Raw genomic sequence first — 21,695 nt, forward strand, 5'->3', positions numbered from 1 at the left:
ACTGAATATAAAGACTATTGCAAATTAATTCTTAATAAAATCTTAGTCTCTTAAAAGCAAACATTTTTTAATAGACAGGAGGTGACGCAAAGTGATATTGCCCATTGACACTCTCAACACCAGTACTCCTACTGCACCAGGCTCGCGAGTACGTTGCCGGCCTTTAATTTCTACGCACTTAAGTTGTAAGTTTAATTGGTCCAGAAATACCATAATAATAGTTATTAACTTGTCTATTGTATTCTATTATAAACTAATAATTATAAATAAATAATTATAAGTTTACAATAATACATAACTTCAATCCGTTAAAAAAGTTTTTTTCTTTAAATGTGTAAAAGTTATATGTTAATAAAAGACAATACTTTGTCTTAACAAGTCGAAGCCGGGACGCATGTCTAGTTACGAATAAAAGCTTATAATTTCCGATGGAAATATACCGTGAACGTTCTCATTTCTATAAAATCCATTCAAGAGCCAGCCAATCATTGGTTTCAAATTAATACGAGTATGAAATATTTGCGGAAAAGCAATTTGTAACGAATTTCAGTTATTATTTCGAAACACGTAATTGAAGATTACACTGTTTTGGCTTTATAACTAAAGATGTAGAATGTATGTAATTGTAGCTGATAATACCAAAAGAGTACCGAGAGTTTTTTACGCCGGCTTTTTCTCTCGGCCTATACCCTCTGTCTTCTTTGCCGATGAGTAGGGATGCCTACATATTCGAATTTAATGACGTGGAATAAGTGATACCTTGATGATTTTATGTTCCAAAATAAACGTATTTTTTTTCAATTATTATTTAAGTTACCAAATGAACGTTTGTAAATAAGGTTAATACGATTGATTTTCTCTGTTTTCTATGTTTGCAGTAAACAACAAATCGATATCTAAAATTATAATAAATAGAATCGTTAGCTTAACTTTTATATTAGATTTGGCAAGCGAGACTACGGGACGCCCAAAATGGGCATCATTATCGCAACCCATGAACACCCAGCGTTGCCGAAGTGTCTTATAAAGACCGTGGAAGACTTCCAGCTATCATGGTGGTGCTGATGAAATTGAATTGATATGGCTTATAGTGTAAACAAGGAAGGGATCAACCGAAGCAACTCTACAGAACACTTTCCATAGTACACTATATAGAATACGCATAGAGACGCAATATCCGTCTCAAGCCGATCAGTAAGTAATACGTTGTGTTTGACAATTCGACAAGTCCTTCGTTGGTTGTGGGCAAAAGAAAGAAGCTGTTATAAACGATGTATTGAAAAAGGGATTTATCGAGAACTATTAATTTCAATATAGGTTGGATAATTTCATGATTACTTTTCTTGCACTTATAATTTTGCGAGAGCGACATAGACTTGTACCAAGAACTTTTTATTATATTATCACTAATCACTGTCATATTATTTCGTGACATATGCATCCACTTTCCGGAATTTAACATAACAACTTTCTCAGCTTTAAGCATCGAGTATGAGAACACATAGAATACAAAATACAATTTTTCACTTACATTATTAGTACACTCAGGACTGCATATGCCCACAGTTCTATAGGCACGTTGTTTGGGCGGAATGACGTGTAGGGCGGAAACACCGATTCCGGCGCCAAGCAGGGCGGCGTCGTGGGCTCGGAGTTGCGGTGTATAGTGGATTCGAATACCGGAGTTATCCAGTACTGGAATATAATAAAAACTCTATATTTATGTTTTTTTATTTATATATAAATAAATGTTGACTATAAAGCTTTCAGATTCTGTACAGTTATATTTTAAAAGGTATATATGTTTACATAATTTGTAGATTATTTCTTCCTTTAGAGTCACGTCTCGATGTCAACATGGGGGCATGAAACCCCACAAAAGTTTAAAAGACAAAAATTGTTTCGCCTAAAATCTAAATAGCTTACGCTGTGTGAACTACGGAGGTAAGATTGGTTGGAAATAAATATAACTTAAATAAAACTTAATCAAGGTTTAAATTATTTATTTGCGTCTGTAGTAATTACCAGGAAATTGCTTGAATTAATCACTTACCTTCATGTAACGCCTGGTTATCATAATGAACCTCCAACATATAGTAGGAGACACCTCCCCTCTCGCCTAGTGGGATTCCGACGTTTTCAGGCAAAAATTCACCTGTTGAACAAAATGAAACGTTATTCCCAGGTGATAGAGTACAGGTTCCAATGCGATGATAGTATTAATTTCTAAGCTAGAGGTAGAACGGCTCAAATGATGACGGTTTAAAGCATAGTTTATGTAATTGAGTGATAATTGCGGATAAGTGCCAAGTTTTGAAGAACTTGAATATTACTATTTGCAAGTGTTTTCATTCACACATACTTACTTTTATGTGAATAAAAGTTATTTAGGTTTTTTAATAAAAAAAACTAATCAACCCCAACTTTAACCCAACAGACTAAGTTTGATAAGAATATGCAGTCCGCTGTGAGTAGCGCCTAACACGTCCAGAAGCGCTCAACGTATCTACTTATAGTCGCAAAGAAGGTTGTATTCATATATATATTTTTTTTAAAACTGGAAAATGCAGTCATAAACTAGTTAAGATTAAAACCTAGGTAGTAGCTCTAGTTAAAATCTGGCGAAGATACCATAATTTTAGATTTTTTTAATATGTCCTATGTATATTTACATAAGTATGAATAGTTATAGTTAGTCTAAATTATTTTTAATTATTAACATATTTTATTTTTAAGAATGTCATGAAAGCTGAAAAACGTATAACTTATCTAGCGCATCGACCCCAGAAACTAAAGAACGAAGAACCGTAAAATAATATTATATACAATACCAATTACCAGTCTTACATATTTCCAAAAAGACCAATTAAGACCGTTTAGTAGAACTAAACAATGACAATCAAATACGGAGAAGGCGAAAAGAATTCGAAAAGCAAGAATCGCTGATATAATCAATCGATCAGACTGACCATTCATTCCGCAATCATTTATCAGAGTGATAGAATCTTATACTAGTCCAAATGCGATATTCGATAGAAAACATTTTTTTCTTTTATTATTTGTATTAAAAGAAAAAAATAATAAATGAAATAAATGTCGCAGCAATAGCATTGTTGTCAGCTGTCATTAAATGTCACAGAGTAACAACAACCGTAAAGTGTAGTATTTAATCCTGTTTTTACTCATATTTGTGTTGTCTTTAAAATAGCAATCGAATTCCAACAATTTTTTTTATATTTTTTTTTATTTCATAATTATTTTTTACCGATCAATCTCCTTCGTGCCTTCTCCATCTACACGACACTGGCAGTTAGCACAAATTAAAGCCATTAAAAAAACAACAACAACCGTCAAAGTCAGTTTCAAACCTTGTTTTTATTTGATTTTCCAATACCAATAGATCTAAAAACTATTAAATAGTACATAGTTATAGTAATTTCTAGTTTTTATTAAAAGTAATTTATTTTGTCGGAGCTATGGCGCTGCTGTCATCTGCCTTTGAACCTCGGTCATAACTCATAAATATTTTTAAAGCTTTATTCATATAGGTAAACAAGTACACTTATGAACGCCAGAAAATAAGTTAAATTAATTCTAAATTTACATTTAGTACCAGTTCGCAAGTCATGGGCGTAGAGCGGACAAGAAGAACTGGCCAGAAACTCTCCGCCACCCTTTTTAATCGCTAACTTTTGAGTCATACAAATTGTTTCAACTGAAGCAAATCAATCCCAAGGATTAGGATCATTTAAATATTCGTCAAATTTATAAAAACCTATTGATTGATTGATTGATTTTGCGTTTTACGATGCTTTGAATTTATTTTTTGATAATTCTCTACTTTACTATGATAAAATAATTATTATGATAATTTAGTCTATATCAGCTTCTTAATATTATTCCCCATTATTTAGAAGATTAATTCAGCAAGGTATTACTAATAGCCTTTTACATCAGTCATGGGATCAATAGAATGAACTAATCTTAACTAAATTAAATTACAGTTATTCTTAATTAACGATTTATAATGCGAGTGTAAGATCTTGATTGCTGATTTTAAGTTTCGTAGAAATAAAGATTCAAAAAACAAACGAATTAGCATTTATAAAATTATAATATACATATTTTTAAATTACTTCTTTGAAGAACAAAATTGGATATTAAATGTTAATTAGTTTATCAAAAGCTTTTAACGGAGCTTTGAATATTAATATTTTTTCGAGTATAACAAAAAGAGTATTAACATTTACCTAGCTGTACCGTAATTTCGGACCGTATTATGCCGATATTTTCAATGCTATGTTGAAAAACAATTACGAACTAGCAAAATTCTTGTGTTAATTATTCATAGCATTTTGGTACACATTTTTATATAGAACTAAAAGCTGTCGATTGTATACATACGTACAGCGATTAGCGAGTTATGTTGGTTTGTGTACGCGACAAAAACTCAAAAAGTTCTGCATCGATCAAGCTGAAATTTTACCATGATATATAATTTTGCATCAGTCATATATCCACGAAAAAACCATATTTAAACGAGCAGTGTGTGTACCAGTGACCGCGCCATCTTCCGGATTCGAGGAAAACACTAGCTGACAACCACAATATCAATGGAATGACACATGAGAAACAATATTCGTTCCCAATTACATGGTTTATTTACAAAAAATACCAGTATATTGCGTGTTTTCGAGTCGGAAAACCAGATCTTTATATCTACGCAGACAGTGGAAAAAAAGTTTAATATTATTATCCACAAGTATTCTTTTTAATTTATTTACTCTACTCCCCTGTCATCGTGTCCAGGGATTTTTTCTATTTCACAATTTAAAAAGAAACAAAAATACATTTCACTGCTTCCAATACATACACTATTTTACAAATGACGTGTTACGCGTCGGGAAATACGCCCCGACTACATCGGTAATATTTTTATTTACAATTTTCATGGGCGAGCCGAGGCGCAATGCCCGAAAATAAATTTAACTAATATGAAAGGTATTCTTTGTTTTGTTTCTCATTTCTCAACCATTCAATCACAATGTGCCATAGCCAAGATTGGGTAAAGCTAGTCGTCCATATAATTGAAATTAAAAGCACCCACCTTTTGATCCCATAGCCCAAGCAGCAATGGGTGTAACACAGGTAGCCAATTCAAACGGTCGACTGGGGCCAAAGAAACCTTCACCCTCCGCCCATTCAGTCCACATTCTCTTATCGTGATCCCCAGCGCACTCGTACAAAACCATATGATGTACTGGTGATAAGCTATCCTTTTCTATGACCGGAATTTTGTTACGAATCGGTCTACTGTCTATCAGTGGCTGGTATCCAACAATATGATGCTTCTTTAGTAGATCGGGTGCTTTGAAAACTTTGCACCAGAACAGGGTCGCCATGACGTGGGGTATGGTCAGCTGAAATTATTTTAGACTCATAAAGACTGAAAGACAGATAGTCCTTTATTTTTTTTCAATGCGCAAGTATTTAAAACGTTTGACTATAAAAAAAATTGTCAATAATATAACATATCTGACAATGTCACGATAAAACTACTTGGCAGGTATTTTTGTGCATGTTTAAGTAAATATGTTACAACATACACAAGTGGAACATACTATTAAAAAATTACAAGTTAAAATACAAGTTTTATTTAGTTCAAGTATGTTCTTTCATTAAAATGTTCCTACGCTTGAACCTCCTTAATGAAATTCTTAAAAATCAGTTACACAATTTTTAATTTGCATAATGCATATTGTTTTACTTTGATTGTTTGTTTGTAACAATTTCATTTAGTTTAGGAGTCCATAGTGGACAAACAACACGTAATTTATATAAATTAAGATATATTTAACTTAAATCAGTCGTTACAATCAAGTAGGTAGCACCGTTTTTAATATACTTAAATATAATTAAAATTAGAGATAATTTAATAACCTAGTCCATTGAGGACAACATCAAATCCAGTTTCAAAAAAATATTTATTTTCTTAGACAGCGACACATAATAATAATATTAGGGGCGTTAATTTGACACCAACAGAACATTAAGTTATATTAATTTGTTTAATGTTTCTACAGTAACGAATTGACATTAGCATTATTGAACTATTAAAACTGTAAAACATTAATGACAGGATGCAATAAAGACGTTTCTCTAATTTAATTATACCAGTATGTATTTAAAATATGTCTCCTAACATACAACGGACAGTGTGAAGATTTTGGAATTTAAATTGCCACAGAGGGACTTCGAAAAAGCATATTATCATAGTTTTCAGTACTCCTCTATCTCTATTTATTATAGTATAAACACAATTTAACGAAAAGAGACGAAAGATAAACTCTTTCGTGTAGTGCAATTAGCGTGCAATCAAAAACAAAATACAAGATATTCATGTTACTCACTTAAAAAACATTTATGCATCTAATTTGTACTGCCTTTTAACGCAATCTAAATCAAAATATTAGGTATTCATGTAGGTAACTTAATGGACACTCATGGACGTCAGAAAAATCCAGTGCTTCTATTTATATGAACCTTATAGCGGAGTATATTATCTAAATAGTTGGATTTCTGTAGCTAAAACGACAAAACTATTTAAAATGTATGCAAATCCTGTAATTTACGATACCGATTCTGACGTTTTTGTATGCAAGTTCGATACAGTTCTGTCTATATTTGTAGTGCAGATGTCGCATTTCGATTGCGCAGAACAAAACCTCATTATTGAGATTGGGTTCGCTATCGATATTGCTATCGAAGTTACAGAATAAGAACTCAGGTCTTTCTCCTACAATCGGAGTCCATTTAATCTATTATCCTTAAATGTTTTATTCAAATGAAATACTTACATTAGCGATCCTAACATCCCAATGTTTTAGTGGAACCGTGTCCGGTTTTGACAAGGGTTGCAAAAGCCTTAACGGTCGTGTTCCACTGTGCATATGCCTCGGAAGCTCTCCGTCAGAGCCTTCTGAACCGAGAGCCCATAGGATTTGAGTTGTGTCTTCCTGCAAATAAATGAAATATATATTTTGGTCCTGTATTTATTTATATTACGTATGAAATGAAATGAAATGCAATCGTTTATGTGCTAAGATAGTGGTACAATTAGATACAATTATTATAAAAATCCACACAATCCGCCATATATAAATCGGCATGCAAATGTCATTGATTTTATTATTATTGTGATTATATTCAGAAAGTTAAGTTATTTAGAATTGGTGTTAAACTTATGATCTAGATACTCGCCCACGCTATAAAAGCACCTTGCCTTTAAAAACCTAATCACCTTCCCCCTTTACATGGCAGCGATCTTTAACTTCTATTCTTACAGTCATGGCGTACCAATTTTTGGAACATAAAATGTTTTCTCTTTTACAAATTATAACGTTAGAGTATTTTTATAGTTATAGCTCGTATATTGACTATTTTATTTATTTATTTATTTATTGTATACATAACCTTACATAGAAAGAAGTTGGTGTGGTGGAAACACAGAACTTACTTTCCTCGATGTTTATTCTTGAAGTGACTTAATTATTAAATTTTGTGTTCTTTCGTTCTTCAAAATGTAGTATTTGACTAAGTCTAAATCTAGTTAAGTTTAATATAATGTACAAATATTTATGCGTTAAAAAAAAGTAGTGACGGTGTAATATCAGGTATAATTGCAGTTGGGTTGCGTTTTTTTATATATTGAATTTACCACTAAATGTAGTCTCTTCAACGTATTCTTTGGAAGTAGGGTCATTCTATGAATACTTACGCCAATAATGAAATCTTGTTTGTCGCATGTATCCAGTTGTCTTCTGAACTCGAGTGTTGTATGAGTATCATTTTGATAGCCCGATATCAGCTCGTAGTTTTGCACTTCGTCAGTTACGGCTCTATCTTCGAAGGTCAGACCGTGGCAGTCCTAGGAAAGGAAAAATAAATTATTTTATACCATTTAAAATTTTAAACGTAACCTAATATAATACGATGCCTAAATAAATTAATTAATTTTACGAATTCAAACAGCATATTGTAGTGCCGTCCGTGGACAAAACTACGCATTATTTTACATAAAATTCGTGTCAGTTCAAGAAATTCCGATCTTGAGGTGAATGAGGAGATTCTATCACCATTTGATCTTGAACAAAAAATGTTATATATCAGAAAGTGCTCAAACATACAGTATCGCAATGGCAAGCCAATAAAACATTACTGCATTTTCAAACAAAGATTAATTTTATTACCTTAATGAAATACTAAATTAAGTAAAACTAAAGTTAATACGATATTATTAGACTGTTCGGCGGAACGATGTTCGCAGGGTCAGCTAGTATACCATTAAAAAACAAATGATTCTGTATCAATCGTGTACCAAAACTGTTGTAGATTAAAGTCTCTCTATGACAAGCCATTTGTTGCGCAATTTTTTTATTTATCCTTTTCTAACGTCTGTAATATCATGTCACCCCTTAGTTTACCGAATCTCTTATACAAATAATACACAAAGACCACGTTTATGCGTCTTCAATGAAAACAGCTGTTCTATCTTTCGGGTTTCCAAATGGCGAGATTCTAACAATAAATCATTTTTTGTGTCTTCATCTATTAAAGCAACCCCTTAGATCTTATATTTTGACCCTTATTCTAATAGAACAGCTGATGCATTTTGACAGTGAGCAGATGGCAGAAGTGTGCAATAAAGATAAGTTATTATCTGTTTCTTGTAGGCAGATGTCTCGCACGTGCCATATGTCCTAGCACCTGGAGTATAATTAAATTTAAAGGTAGTTGCAACGATTGATTATTAAACATGTCGATGTGCATATGTCATTCAATATCGGGCCTCTTTCCGTCAAGTGGAATTTTTAATTATTAGTATTAGCTTCATATGTAAAGTGACTTATTCTTTGAGTCAAAACGGGACATTGGTTTAATTTATGTTAAATAATAAGTAGTTAATAAAAAAAGACACAGTTATTTACTGAGAAAAAGTTAGTTGGCTTAAAAGTTAATAAATTACAAAATTTAAATATTACTAAAACAATAATGTTTAGTAATATTCATCAGAAGAACGCATTTATATAAATCTCTCACGGTGTTTTTAATATTCTGCTGCTCATATTTTCGCGCGGTTTCTGAAAATGGGACAATTTTGCGTCCCACAGTTCATTTTGGGGACACCCCTCGTAATTGGGAAAGGGGACAGTCTCGTACAAAGCGGGACGTTTGGTCACGTTATTCATAGGGCATGTTCTTGTAATGGAGTGTATAGATGTTTTTCCCATAAAAGAGTGCGTGCGGTTAGTAAATATATATCTTTATTTTCTGTAATACTAATGAACGTACTAGTATTATATAAAATAAAAACACTACTACTAATAATACTATAAGTAAATTAGGTAATGTTCATTAACAGTCTAAGTTTTCTATAATGTTAACACAACGTAGTGTATCCGACATACCGAACTTGCTTCATACGGTAGTTTATTAACTCAAAAGGTTTAGGTACTTAAAGTTTTCTTTAGACATCATGTTCCTGTTGTATCAAGAAGTTGGATTTGTAGCGTATCATACATACTCACTAAAAATACTATATTGTGTAGTATTTTCTATAAGATTTTGATGTATGTGGCAACATAAATATAGGACACTAATAAAAGAAGAAAACAGACGTCACTCAGAACATACTTTAAGACGAGTGAATATATATATTTCTTCCTTGAGTGTTTCTATAAGAATATAAATTAATTACTGTTGTTTGTGAAAAATAAAACAATTAATAAAGATATAAATGTGTTGTGATTTATAACAAGATAGAACTTTCTACAGATTACCTCAGCATTTAAATTGGTATTATGTAATATAATAATTTTTAAATACATTCTCGATTCATTACATACATATATACATACATACACAGCCTCTAATATTCTATATCTCTAATGTGTCCCAATCGACACGTATGTTTCGGCACACATTGGAACACAACTTCGGAATAGGTTTAAGTCATTATCTATTCAACGAAGTGCAAACTACAATTTAACTCCCATCCATCAAATGTACATTAGATTTGGACTTTGTCAGAGTTTCCGCTTCTTGTCTCTTAGCCAATAAATATTGACTTCTACCGCGTTTATACATCTTATGGGTGCAACACCTTTTTTTATAAACGGAGGTCTTGCGTTGCGAATGTTTTAACTCAGAAAATTTAGATAAAAGCAGTGTTAGTATGTGTGGGGCCCTTTTTGTATATTCGAGGTAGAAATGCATTTGCGCATCCCTTGCCCTACAAAGTTGCAGGGGTATGTGGGACTCGACCCACACCAAAATCTCTGCTATTCAGAGACTGGGTGAACAAGTGGTTCTAGTGTTGCTAGTTTTTTGTGTAACAATTTACCGCGTGACATTTTTTACCAGACTGCCATCTCCTGTAAGTGATCGTGAAATATTATACGCAACCTTATAATGGTATATGAAAGAGAAAGTAGAAACAAAAAATCCTTGTTCGGCCGGTTGAAAGCCATACTGTAACAGAATGGACGCATGTTATCTCATATCATGGGTTTGATATAAACTTCCCTTAATGAACACCTTTACAACACTTACGAATAGATTATTCTAGAAGTTAAAATATGTATTACGATGTTATGCCAAGTTTTAATTAAGCTTTAAAATTAAATAGGATTTCAGTAAAACTTGTTCAATATTGTAAAAATATTACAGTATACAGTGTATGTAGGATGCAGAAGGATTTTTATAAATATTAATTGAAGCGTAGTGTTAACTGCAATTTGACTAATTAGTGATTAGCCACACTTTTATATCTGATACACAGTTTATACATAACACATTCGAATAATGGGCAGATTTCTTTTAACGACGGTCAAAAGAATTTTAATTATGTTCAACCCATGTCAATGCACAAAAATACTATTATTTTTTATGTTAAAATCTTGTCAAAATTATCAAAATAAAAATGTTAGGTGCCACGAATAAATTTGTAAGTCGTTGGAGCCTTTACTTTTGCGAACGATATAAAGGCACGATAAAATAAGGATAAAATGTTTTTATCTCCAAGCTGCGTGGAGACAATGTTACCTTTAGAGAGCTTTTTGCTTCAGAAATGATTTATGCTTTGAGAACTTGAATTATCTTAGTTCTAATTAATAATAAAAAATTTACATTAAAACCTCTTGTGATTAATCAAAGTAGGCACATTACATTTAAAAAAAGAAATGCAAAGTATAAACTGAAGTTATAAACAAACTTTTAATTCGAATTTCAAAAAAAATGATGTTTAGAAATATAGAAAAATAAAACTTTCAATAAAAAAAATAGTACTATATCTTCATAGAGTGATCTGTGAACTTTATACATAAAAAGAAAAAAATAACCTATGTGTTCTGTGTTTCACTGATATATTATAAGTATAGGCAATATGCCATCACATATTAATTTCTGTCAAATTCAGGATCCCCTAATTAACATAAATAAATAATCCAAACAATAATAATTCAAAATGTTTACAAACATTCAGTAGATATTATAGAATTTATTTATTCATAGAGATGTTTTGTCAGCCGTAAATAACTCGTGTCCTCTGACCCAGTTCACCTTTGTCAGGTTCATGTTATTAAAATACCTAGAATTCAAAGCATTCAGAACGTTTTTACGTAAACGACGCGTAGGAGAAAAAACACTTTTTTTTAAATACGTAAATTTTAAAGTAATTTAAAAATAGTGGCGTTAGACCTAAATGGGAGTACCTACTCATATTGCATCTTTCTTTTTGAACCGACTTCAAAGAGCCCGCCCCTCAGTGCCTGACGTGACCAATATATTATTAATATATATAAAACTATATATAAACATATAAAATTCTAAACAAAGTCAAAACTATAGTATGGAATTATTATTAAGTTTTACGTAATTGTACAATTATATTAGGTTAATGGCCGTCAATAGTTTAATAACTTTGTTTTTCGAAATAATTTTGACGACTAATTTAAATATTAATATGTATATTTAATTAATTTAGTCATCTTTATTAAAACTTATAAAAATTCAAAAAAAATATTATGAGATAGTTTAATATAATTTGATTACAGTTTTTAGTTCACCATAAGTAAACGTTAATATATTTAAAACCTTTAGAAGGTATCAGTCTCACATAAATAATAATTATCCCTCAAAAGAAGAATGACAATAAGTATTTACATACATAACTAAGATAACTCATCATGTTTGAAGTTTGGTGAGAAAATAAATAAAGATTATTATTATTATTGTTGTAGTGATCGTAAAAATGTTACCAAACTAAACAAAAGCCACGCAGGGAAGCTGCAGACGAAAGTTTCTAAAATAACATACTAAATCTTTGTCAATAAAGATGTGTTTTCATTGTTTCTGTTGAGGAGTACTGAAAGTATAAGATACTTATACGTTATTTAGTTTTATCTTTTCATAATTACTATATTTCAGAAGAAGAAGAAAAAATCGTTTATCTTATACCGTTGTTTGTAAGAGATCGAGATTTGATAAGGCTGCCTGTTTTACTTAAACTACCATTTGCATGTGTCGAGAGCAATATGTTTTAAAAAAATGGTTTCTACCGAGAATACGAGAAACCATTTTTACAACATAATATGTTAACATGTTTCTGTTCTGTATAAGACAATCAGCTGTACGCAATTATCTGAGTTAATTAAGTGGTAGCGTCTCCAAAAGTCTCCAATAAATAAATTGGTAAATATAACTATTCTATTCCAACTAGTACGTTCAATTAAGTACAGATTAAAATGTTCCAAGAAGACAACGTCAGCATTATAGATCAGCTGAGCTTCATTGATCTGGAACAGAAGATGAACTCATTTACCAAAACTAAATCAATTTAATTTCACTGATTTAATTATAACGCTATCTTTTGTGTCGAGAGTCAATTGTTTCTTTCTGTTGGAATGGTACTTTAAAACAGTTTTCTTATTTACGAGTAATAGACAAAAGTCACCATCTTACTTTGTGTAATGTAAGACTCAAAGTGAGGCAGGTGACGCCTAAAATGTGCCAATTTTCGATGCTCTGGAACAGCCCGTTGTTAAATTTTTATACACACAGAACAGTACAATAAAACTAATTTAATATTCAATGTAAACTCTCTCGCTTTTACAACTTTATTACAAACATTGATGAAAATATTGATGTGTTTTACAACAGTCTACCAACATTCCGTAACAAATATTTAATTGATTCATTCGTTTGCTCTATAAAAAAAACTTCTTTTGCAGGCTCTTAAATCTTAATGTGGTTTAAGTTTTAATTTTTGTTTGTTTATTACTGTTATTTTTATCTTTTTAGTTTTAGTTATTATGAATAATTTGTTTTTTATTTTATTTTTGTTTATTTTGTAGTCGTTTCTTTAGTTCCTTTGATATATTGCTAAAGTTCTAATGTAATTGATGTGCATGTGTGTTAAATTTATGATGTCATATTTTCTTGTATTTTTTAGGCATACACATTGTTTGAGAATGTATATATTATTTATATATATATAAATATAACATTATAGTACATATAATAAATAAACCGAATATAGATAAATATTTGTTTACAATCTGTAGTATTTTACGATTGTGCCAAAAATTTAAAATCAGAATCAGCTCACGTTCAAAGCTACCGTGAGAACTTTAGGCGGATCGCGAAGCCTGTTTTTATAGGGTCGATAAAATCGTTGCTAAAATTAAATACGATAGCGGAAGTGTTTTATTGGTTATAAAACGAGACATGGGGACATTGTTTGATGATACAATGTTAAAGCGGTTATAAAATGCGGGTTTTAGTGTTCAAAAGCGGGTTTGAGCGGTGGGCTTTTAGTAACAAAACATTCGTTATCTTGAACAGTGATCTTTTCAATAGGGATTATTTCTTAAGTACATCGTCAATAAGATATTGTCTAGAAATGAGCATTAGTATCCTACTAGAACATGGTATGATGTCCCTATTAATTTATAGCTGTATATCAGAAATAATAAAATAAAAAAACCTAGATTATAGTTATTGTTTTTCTTAATCTACGATACCGATTCTGTGTTCCTACGGGGAAAGGTCTCCCCCATAAATCTCCATTTTTCTTTATTATACACCAATCTTTTTCAGGTCTTAGTCTTTCTAGCCATTTCCATGATACTCTAATGCTAGTATTAAATAAAAATCAATTGCTACTGGTAAGCAAAGGTCTCAAGAAATAATAAATGTATAAAATTTTTAAAGTAGTTAATCATCGAACATACAATTCGTTTACAAGCATAGACAATGTGTGGGTATTATGTGTAAAAAATCCCCCCCCCCCCTACGTTATACTTGATCGGTTCCTCTCTCGTAATTAGGTATTAAGTTGTCCGTTTAAACATCTGTTTATCTAGATAAATAAAACCTCTATTGATTAAAAAGAATAATAATTAACCGTTTCTGATTTTTAACAATAAAGTGGCTCGCTCCACGCAAAGCATACCCGTACAGGGCCGGTGATTCGTTAGATTTATTTAGGTGATTTGTAGACATACCTCTTTCGATTGGACGGGATAAAAACAAAACCATTTGTCTAACGAATTGAGCCAACCCTAAATGGTATAATATTGAACATCAATCGTTGATATCATTTACATTTCTATCACGATATTCCGAATCATTTACCATATTTTACCATTCGCAATGCAAAAATTGATTTAATATCACTGATATAAGAAATCGCGGTTTATCTGGCATTTGTTGGATGCTTGTTGTAAGAATGTGTGACTTTTAAGGGCGATAACTTCCCGCTTAGTTGGTAAAATCATTTAAATGATGTCACTGGTTAGGTAGACTATTGCTACTCGGGCGTTACCAAAAAAGATTATTGTGGCATCTACTTTTCTGTACAACATACATTATCGGACGTTAAGGCAAAATATAAAATACCATTCGTATTTATATCCGTACATCCATCGCGCCAACTGAGCGTTTTTTTTTTATAGAACGGGGGGCAAACGGGCAGGAGGCTCACCTGATGTTAAGTGATACCACCGCCCATGGACACTCTCGATGCTAAAGGGCTCGCAAGTGCGTTGCCAGCTTTTTAAGAATTCGTACGCTCTTTTCTTTTTGTTTTCTAAGAAGGATTTTGCCGCGCACCATCGCAATATAGAACCAGCTGCCTACTGAAGCAACTACCACAATACTACTACTACTACCCAACCAATTAGACATAGGGTTCTTTAAGAAAAGTGTGTACTAAATCTTGAAAGGCTTGCGGCAATGTGGCTATCCATGGGCGGCGGTATCTTTTAACGTCAGGTGAACATCCTGATAAACCAGCTAAGTCTGGATATCCATAGTTTCTATCACACTTTGATACCAATTATATTTTACTTATATTTTTTTCTCTATTTAGGGCCTGTTTCACAATGTATGGATAAAGTAAAGTGCCAAATAGCTATGCAACACATAAATTATTCGAAAGGTAAAAGCTCCGAATAAGATACTTGGCATTTCATGGCAAATAGCGTTATCTGACAGTCGTGAAACGCAAAAATACTGTTTATCCTACAAATAAGTAACAAATAGCTTATTTGGAACTTATCCGGACATTGTGAAACAGGCCCTTAGTGTGTTAGTTTTTCCTATTTTTAAACTATTATTCTTCTGTAAAAACTTCTCTATAGGTGAAGGCCTCCTCCAAAGATAGCCAGTCTTCTCTCGATTGGCTTTGCCTATAAGTGCACATCAAATCTTGTATTTTATTTTTTAAGTACCGATGTATCATTTTTCGTGTTTGTTGAATACCTTTTGCAAATAGAACGGAATGAATTGTGGTTTCCTAGGCAATGCCAGGTTATATAATTTAAATCAGTGTTGGTTTTCATAGTTTAGGCTGCTAATACTCCGAAATGCTATCAAATCCAAGCCTGATACGATTATGATTTATAATGACAAGAGAAATGGGTCGAGTAGTTTGTGAATGGGTAATTAGCTGCACAGGCTGAATTCTAAATCAAAAGGCTGTTTATACTTTGCCGGTGAGTGTTAATCTGTAATCATTAAATAACTTATTTTTAAAAGCTAAGACAACTCCATTCAAATTTGATATCTCTATGTACGAATTGAAATTTTAAATTTGGTATTTCCATAGAAAATTCGAAATTTAAATTTCTTTTTTGATGCAGTCTTTTCCGTTGATTTAAAAATAATTTCGATTTCTGGTTACCTTAGCACGGTATGCTTCACGATATATGGAGTACTTGAAGGCACATTCCTGCACATAGTTCCAAGATTTCATGACTACGTCAGGTAAAACTGTCCATCAATGAATTGTACAACATTTCCTTTGTGCAATTTTACGCGAACTTCAGGCGGACGTATTAACATTCTTTCTTACAAAGGATGATTTTGAATTGTGTAATGCGCGTACAATACCATTGATATGATCGTTCCCAGTAATGTTATACCTGCATTTCGCCAAAGCTTTCTATGAACTATGCCGATAAATATTCAAAAAAATATTAACTTTGGTAGATATATTTCTCCGTGTTTCACACACATATTTATCTGCCTTAGGCCAAAGATATAATCACCAGACATTTGAATTAGGATGTTAGCACAAAATTACAGAAGTCGTACAGAGTGAAACGGGTTGATTTATTTATTGCATAGATTTTATCGCGGGCTTTAAGTGCGAACACCGAATTAAGAAATTCCATAACGAAAAAACCTAACACACGATGGCGTAAAATAGGTGCGGCCAACTACAGACTATATGGGCATGTTAGTCTGGTAGAGTGGTAGATTTATAATACTAATATTATAATTAATATCCAAGAAAAAATACTGCATTATTAAGAAATAAATAAATAATTATAATTGCATAAGTTGATAAAAAATGCTATGAAATAGCTTTACCTTGGCTGTCCCCGAGTCTTATATATAATACATATATTAATAATGAGGCTATTACAATTGGTAGAAATAAGTGTCTTTAAGGTATAACTTAAGTTTCATTCGGATTCGGACAGATACAGCTAAGCGCCTCTCAGACCGCGGTAATTTTAAATATTATTATTATCTGAAAGCAAAACGCATTTGCATTTATATCGAAAACTTAATGTTAACTTCTTAAAACATTAGTCCAATATCGAAGATAAACATTAAATACAAATGCAACATTATACGCGCGTTTTGACACGAATGTTAATCAAGAATTTGATTAACAAAATTCCATTGAATGAAAATTAATTAGCAATTCGAAAACGTGACATTTCCGTTGGACGAATGACACTTGACATTCTGGTATGTTTATTTTTCATTTAATTTGTTCTTTTTATATTTGACGATTTTACATTATTAGATTTTACAGGAAATATCTTTGATAACTTATAATTAATGCATAACATTAAAAACTGTTCTGTGCTCTTTTTGAAAAACGAATTTTAAATTATCAAATATTATTTTGGGGTCGAATACAATATTTAAACTAAAATGGCCAGGATTTAAAAAAAAGTAATACAAAACTGAATCCAAATTTGAATTTATTTATTCATAATATTAGAACACCAAGTTGATTGCCATACAACTTATATATTATAACAAACGATTATTCTTATACTGTGTTACAAAGCAGGTGTCTGTCTGCCCGCATGCACCTTGCATTACAATTAAGCCAGTAAATGGCTCATGTTTTGAATTATGTAACCTAAAACAGGTTGACTGACATTATTATTATCACGAATTGTATGTTTTGTGTCCTTTTACTTAAGTTTGGCCTTACAGAACATTTAATGGTATAATTATAATAAAAGTTATTATATAAATTTATCGATATTAGTCACAGTTAAACTAAAAAACTACTTCATTTGTAGATTCACGTATCTCGTACATTTGTCGTGATTTTTTGAGACTCAGTTTTTTTTCTATAAAGCAATTTATTTTATTTATTACGGGGTGGACACGGGTTTACCATGTACATACATAGACTTGGACCCATGTCAAATAGTCAAAATGTGTACGAAATATCCAGCACGCCACGCGCCTCATCTAATTATCTAAACATAAGACAATTAAAAAGTACTTGACTTATAAAAGTATCGATAATTTTTACCATATATATTTACTAAAGATTATAAAACGATAAATATTAAACATCAAAAGAATAAATCATTAGTTACGATTGTACGATGTATTCCCAATACGCAATGTTATCAGGAACATAAAATAATATCGATTCTTTCAGCTGGTAAGGCAAATATAAGTGAAATATTAAAGTACTACATGCATATAAATGTGCATACTGCTGTGCACTGTGCACTATTGCAAAAACTTATTATCGATATTTTTTCCTTGAAAAAAGCTGCATGATTTAATAAGCTTTTGGTATGTATTATTCATAGTTCTAAGGTTTCGCTGCGGTTTAAAACTTTTGACAGCTACTATGGCTTCATTCATGTGGTTTATTTTTGTCAATAGTATTTTGTATTTTATATTTTAGATTAATTCAATCAACGCAAATTAAACTTGGAACTAAACCGTACAATCCTAATTCATAATGTATAATTGCGTTTGCCGAAGAAGTTGGGTATACTCTAAGTAATCAAGTTCCTGTTTTCATTCAGCCTGCGGCCACTGTGACGCGCAGGCGGGTTACTTAGAATAGAAGTTCTAGCCACCCATGGACACATAGGATTTTGATATATCATTTCGCAGCCAGTCTTGACTCTAAGGATAAGATTCAAAACTAGAACTGACCTGGCTAGTGTGCGGTTTACAACCGTTCAGGTACAGGACTCCATGCAATACGATTTGCTAGTGTATTAATTTTCTTCATATTTTATCACATTCACTTAAGTTAGTAGGCATTCAGACGTCGTACCGGGCGCGACTGTAATCCCAATTTCATCTCACCCCACTAGTTTAGTCCATTGTAGAAAATAAATAATTATCTATTTAAATATTTGTATAATTTATCCTAACCCAGAACAGCCAGATTCGCGTCTCGCTCTTTGACATCTACACTAATTAGTCAATATCTGTTTATAATATAGATGCTTTTTTTTGTTATAGAACAGGGGGCAAACGGGCAGGAGGCTCACCTGATGTTAAGTGATAACCAATGGACACCCTCAACGCCAGAGGGCTCGCGAGTGCGTTGCCGGCCTTTTAAGAATTGGTACGCTCTTTTCTTGAAGGACCCGAAGTCGAATTGGTTCGGAAATACTTCAGTTGGCAGCTGGTTCCTTTTCCTTTTTTCTTAGCTCGTCAGTTCGAAGCTAAACTAGCACCAAAAACACGCGCCTCGTGGAACACTAGATGTCAAGATAATCCGACTGTACCCACAGTTTTGAATCAAATGATAATTTGCACCAATGAGACAGTATTATCTAGTGACCTCATGTCTATGCCATTCCAACATCCCTTTCTAACTGGTAGTATATTACCGTGGGAATCTATTACAGGAAGGAATGATTGGATCTATTTATAGGGAATCGTCTAGCATTACCGATTCAGTAAGCGTGTCACCTAATATAAGCAACTACGTGTCGACTGGACACATTTAAAATGTTGTAACACACGGAATATTAAGTAATAACGTGATCTGGGTAATCTTTTGGGTAACCTTTGAAAGGTTACCAGACCTATTCCTACAGCTAATCACTAAACAATATCCAAACTAATTGTTTGTAATTACACACAAAAGCCCAAACGGAATACACATTGAAACAGAAACGTAAATCACAGTTTTACAAAGCACAGTTGTAAGATTGATTGATTGGTAGTTTAAAATATATATTTAATATGGAGCTGAATATTTTTTTAAGAATTTTTTAGTCACATTAAATATATCGATTTGCTGGTAATTTATGTTGTAATCTGTATCTGTGAGGAATTTCGAATAATTGGATTTGCCTTGTATTGTGTGATGAATATAATTCTTTGTGGCTAACCGTTATTTTGGCTAATTTTGTATTTGATAGTAAAGTTATTTGATGATGAAATCACATTTTAGGAATATAACGTAGCATAATTAGCCCTATGAATAGAAGAATGTCGATAACATACTGGATTCAGATAACTGATTTTATAATTAGAAACTGACCAATATATAGTTGTTTCAGTCTTACTACTTGAGTTATAATAAGGGCTTTTATTTTCTTAACGGCCTTCTGAACTTCTTGTTGTAATCAATCTCATACCAATATGCAAATAATGCAAAGTTCCTAACGATTCGGGAATTTGCGCTAAGTATGACACCCATACACCCAAAAGGATATTGACACACCTGCAACGATATAAAATTGATCTATATGAGTCGTTCAAAATATCAAGAACTTCTGAAAGTATTTTCCGGTTCACGAAAGTTTGGAATAGTTCTTTTTATGAATGATATAGGAAAGAAAATTCGATAGAGGATCAATCATACAAACTTTGGTATTCATATATTATGGGAACGCTGTTTTCCTTTAAGTATGTATTTAAAAAAGTGTTTAGATGTCATATTTTCGTCATTTTGATATTTTTGTATATAATTTAGTATTACAGTATTTTTAACATTAAGGTTTCAAGTGACTAAATGTTAAAAAAAGTAGAAATATGAAATTTTAAAAGTTTTAATCAAAATCCTATCTACTTTTGCATATTCGTATAAAGATGTATGAATTTTTTAATTAACCCAACATACCCTTCAAGTAAATAATTAAAATAACTTACCTACCGAAGCCAATACGTATTTTTTTACAATATCGAATACGTTTAATTTGGATAAACTAAATTACCAAATCTAGTTCAGAATATATTATTCCGCATTAAAATGTAAATAACCTGAGACAGAATGTTAAGCAGTTTTGGAACGTGAGAAAATGTAATTTAAAGTAGTTGTTGATGCAAAAAACTTAATTTTTAAAGGGATGCTTCATCCTACTTTGAGTTTCACCGTTACTATTTGAATGCATGCGGAATAGATGTGGAAATGGAAAGATGGAACGCTCCGAACGTAAACCTACCGTTTAAGTTTTTCAGTAGTATTTTTGATCTAATAAAAATAAGTAATAAGTGATAAAGTGCGCTAGCCCCCTGGTTTTCTGTATCGTGGCCAACTAGTTGTCCTTTTGATATACTTATGATAACAGGTACTTGAAGTAATTGTAAACATTAATAAATACCAGTGAACTGAATGTTAATAAAAAGGATTAGATTTTGAAAGTAATTTTTTAACAACTTTAAAATTTCTCAATATTTTTTAAATTCTTTCCCTAATCAAAGCATTATCATCGTAATTGCTGGTGGTGTTCTAAGTAGCTGCCCTTTCCTGAGGGATAACCTTGGTCCAGGCAAGCTATGTATTATTGGTGATTAATTTCAAACAATCACATAGAAACAATGTTCCCAAATGGTAGAAATATTTCGTTTTGAGAACTTTATTTTTTTCTAGTTAGTCTATTTATTGAGAAACAAGCTACAATAAAAATGCGGCTGAAACCGCGGGCATTGCTAGTAATAACTGATTTTCTAATATAATTTAAGGTTCAAAATTAATAGGGAGGAGCACCAATTTTCTATGACAAATGATGGTCAAAGAATTTTTATGACCAATTTAAACAATTAGAGCGTAGGCTTCGACGGCTATAAATAAAATCGATTCAAATTAAATTTGTTACCATATCCTGCATGAG

At 31.9% G+C, this 21,695-nt stretch overlaps 1 protein-coding gene across 1 annotated transcript in view; it reads right to left on the minus strand.

Moving 5' to 3' along the window:
• The window catches only part of LOC110998755 (MOXD1 homolog 1), an 80,457-nt gene that overhangs the window by 3,938 nt on the left and 54,824 nt on the right, over positions 1-21,695 (minus strand). Inside the window, exons 3-7 of the mRNA XM_022267531.2 lie at positions 7,778-7,927; positions 6,858-7,016; positions 5,108-5,420; positions 2,054-2,155; positions 1,532-1,695 (exon numbers count right to left, since the gene is read on the minus strand). Coding sequence (XP_022123223.2) covers positions 1,532-1,695; positions 2,054-2,155; positions 5,108-5,420; positions 6,858-7,016; positions 7,778-7,927 — 888 coding nt within the window. The remainder of the gene's footprint in view (positions 1-1,531; positions 1,696-2,053; positions 2,156-5,107; positions 5,421-6,857; positions 7,017-7,777; positions 7,928-21,695) is intronic.

Source organism: Pieris rapae, chromosome 21 (genome assembly GCF_905147795.1).
Source record: "Pieris rapae chromosome 21, ilPieRapa1.1, whole genome shotgun sequence".
Classification (NCBI taxonomy): Eukaryota; Metazoa; Arthropoda; class Insecta; order Lepidoptera; family Pieridae; genus Pieris; species Pieris rapae.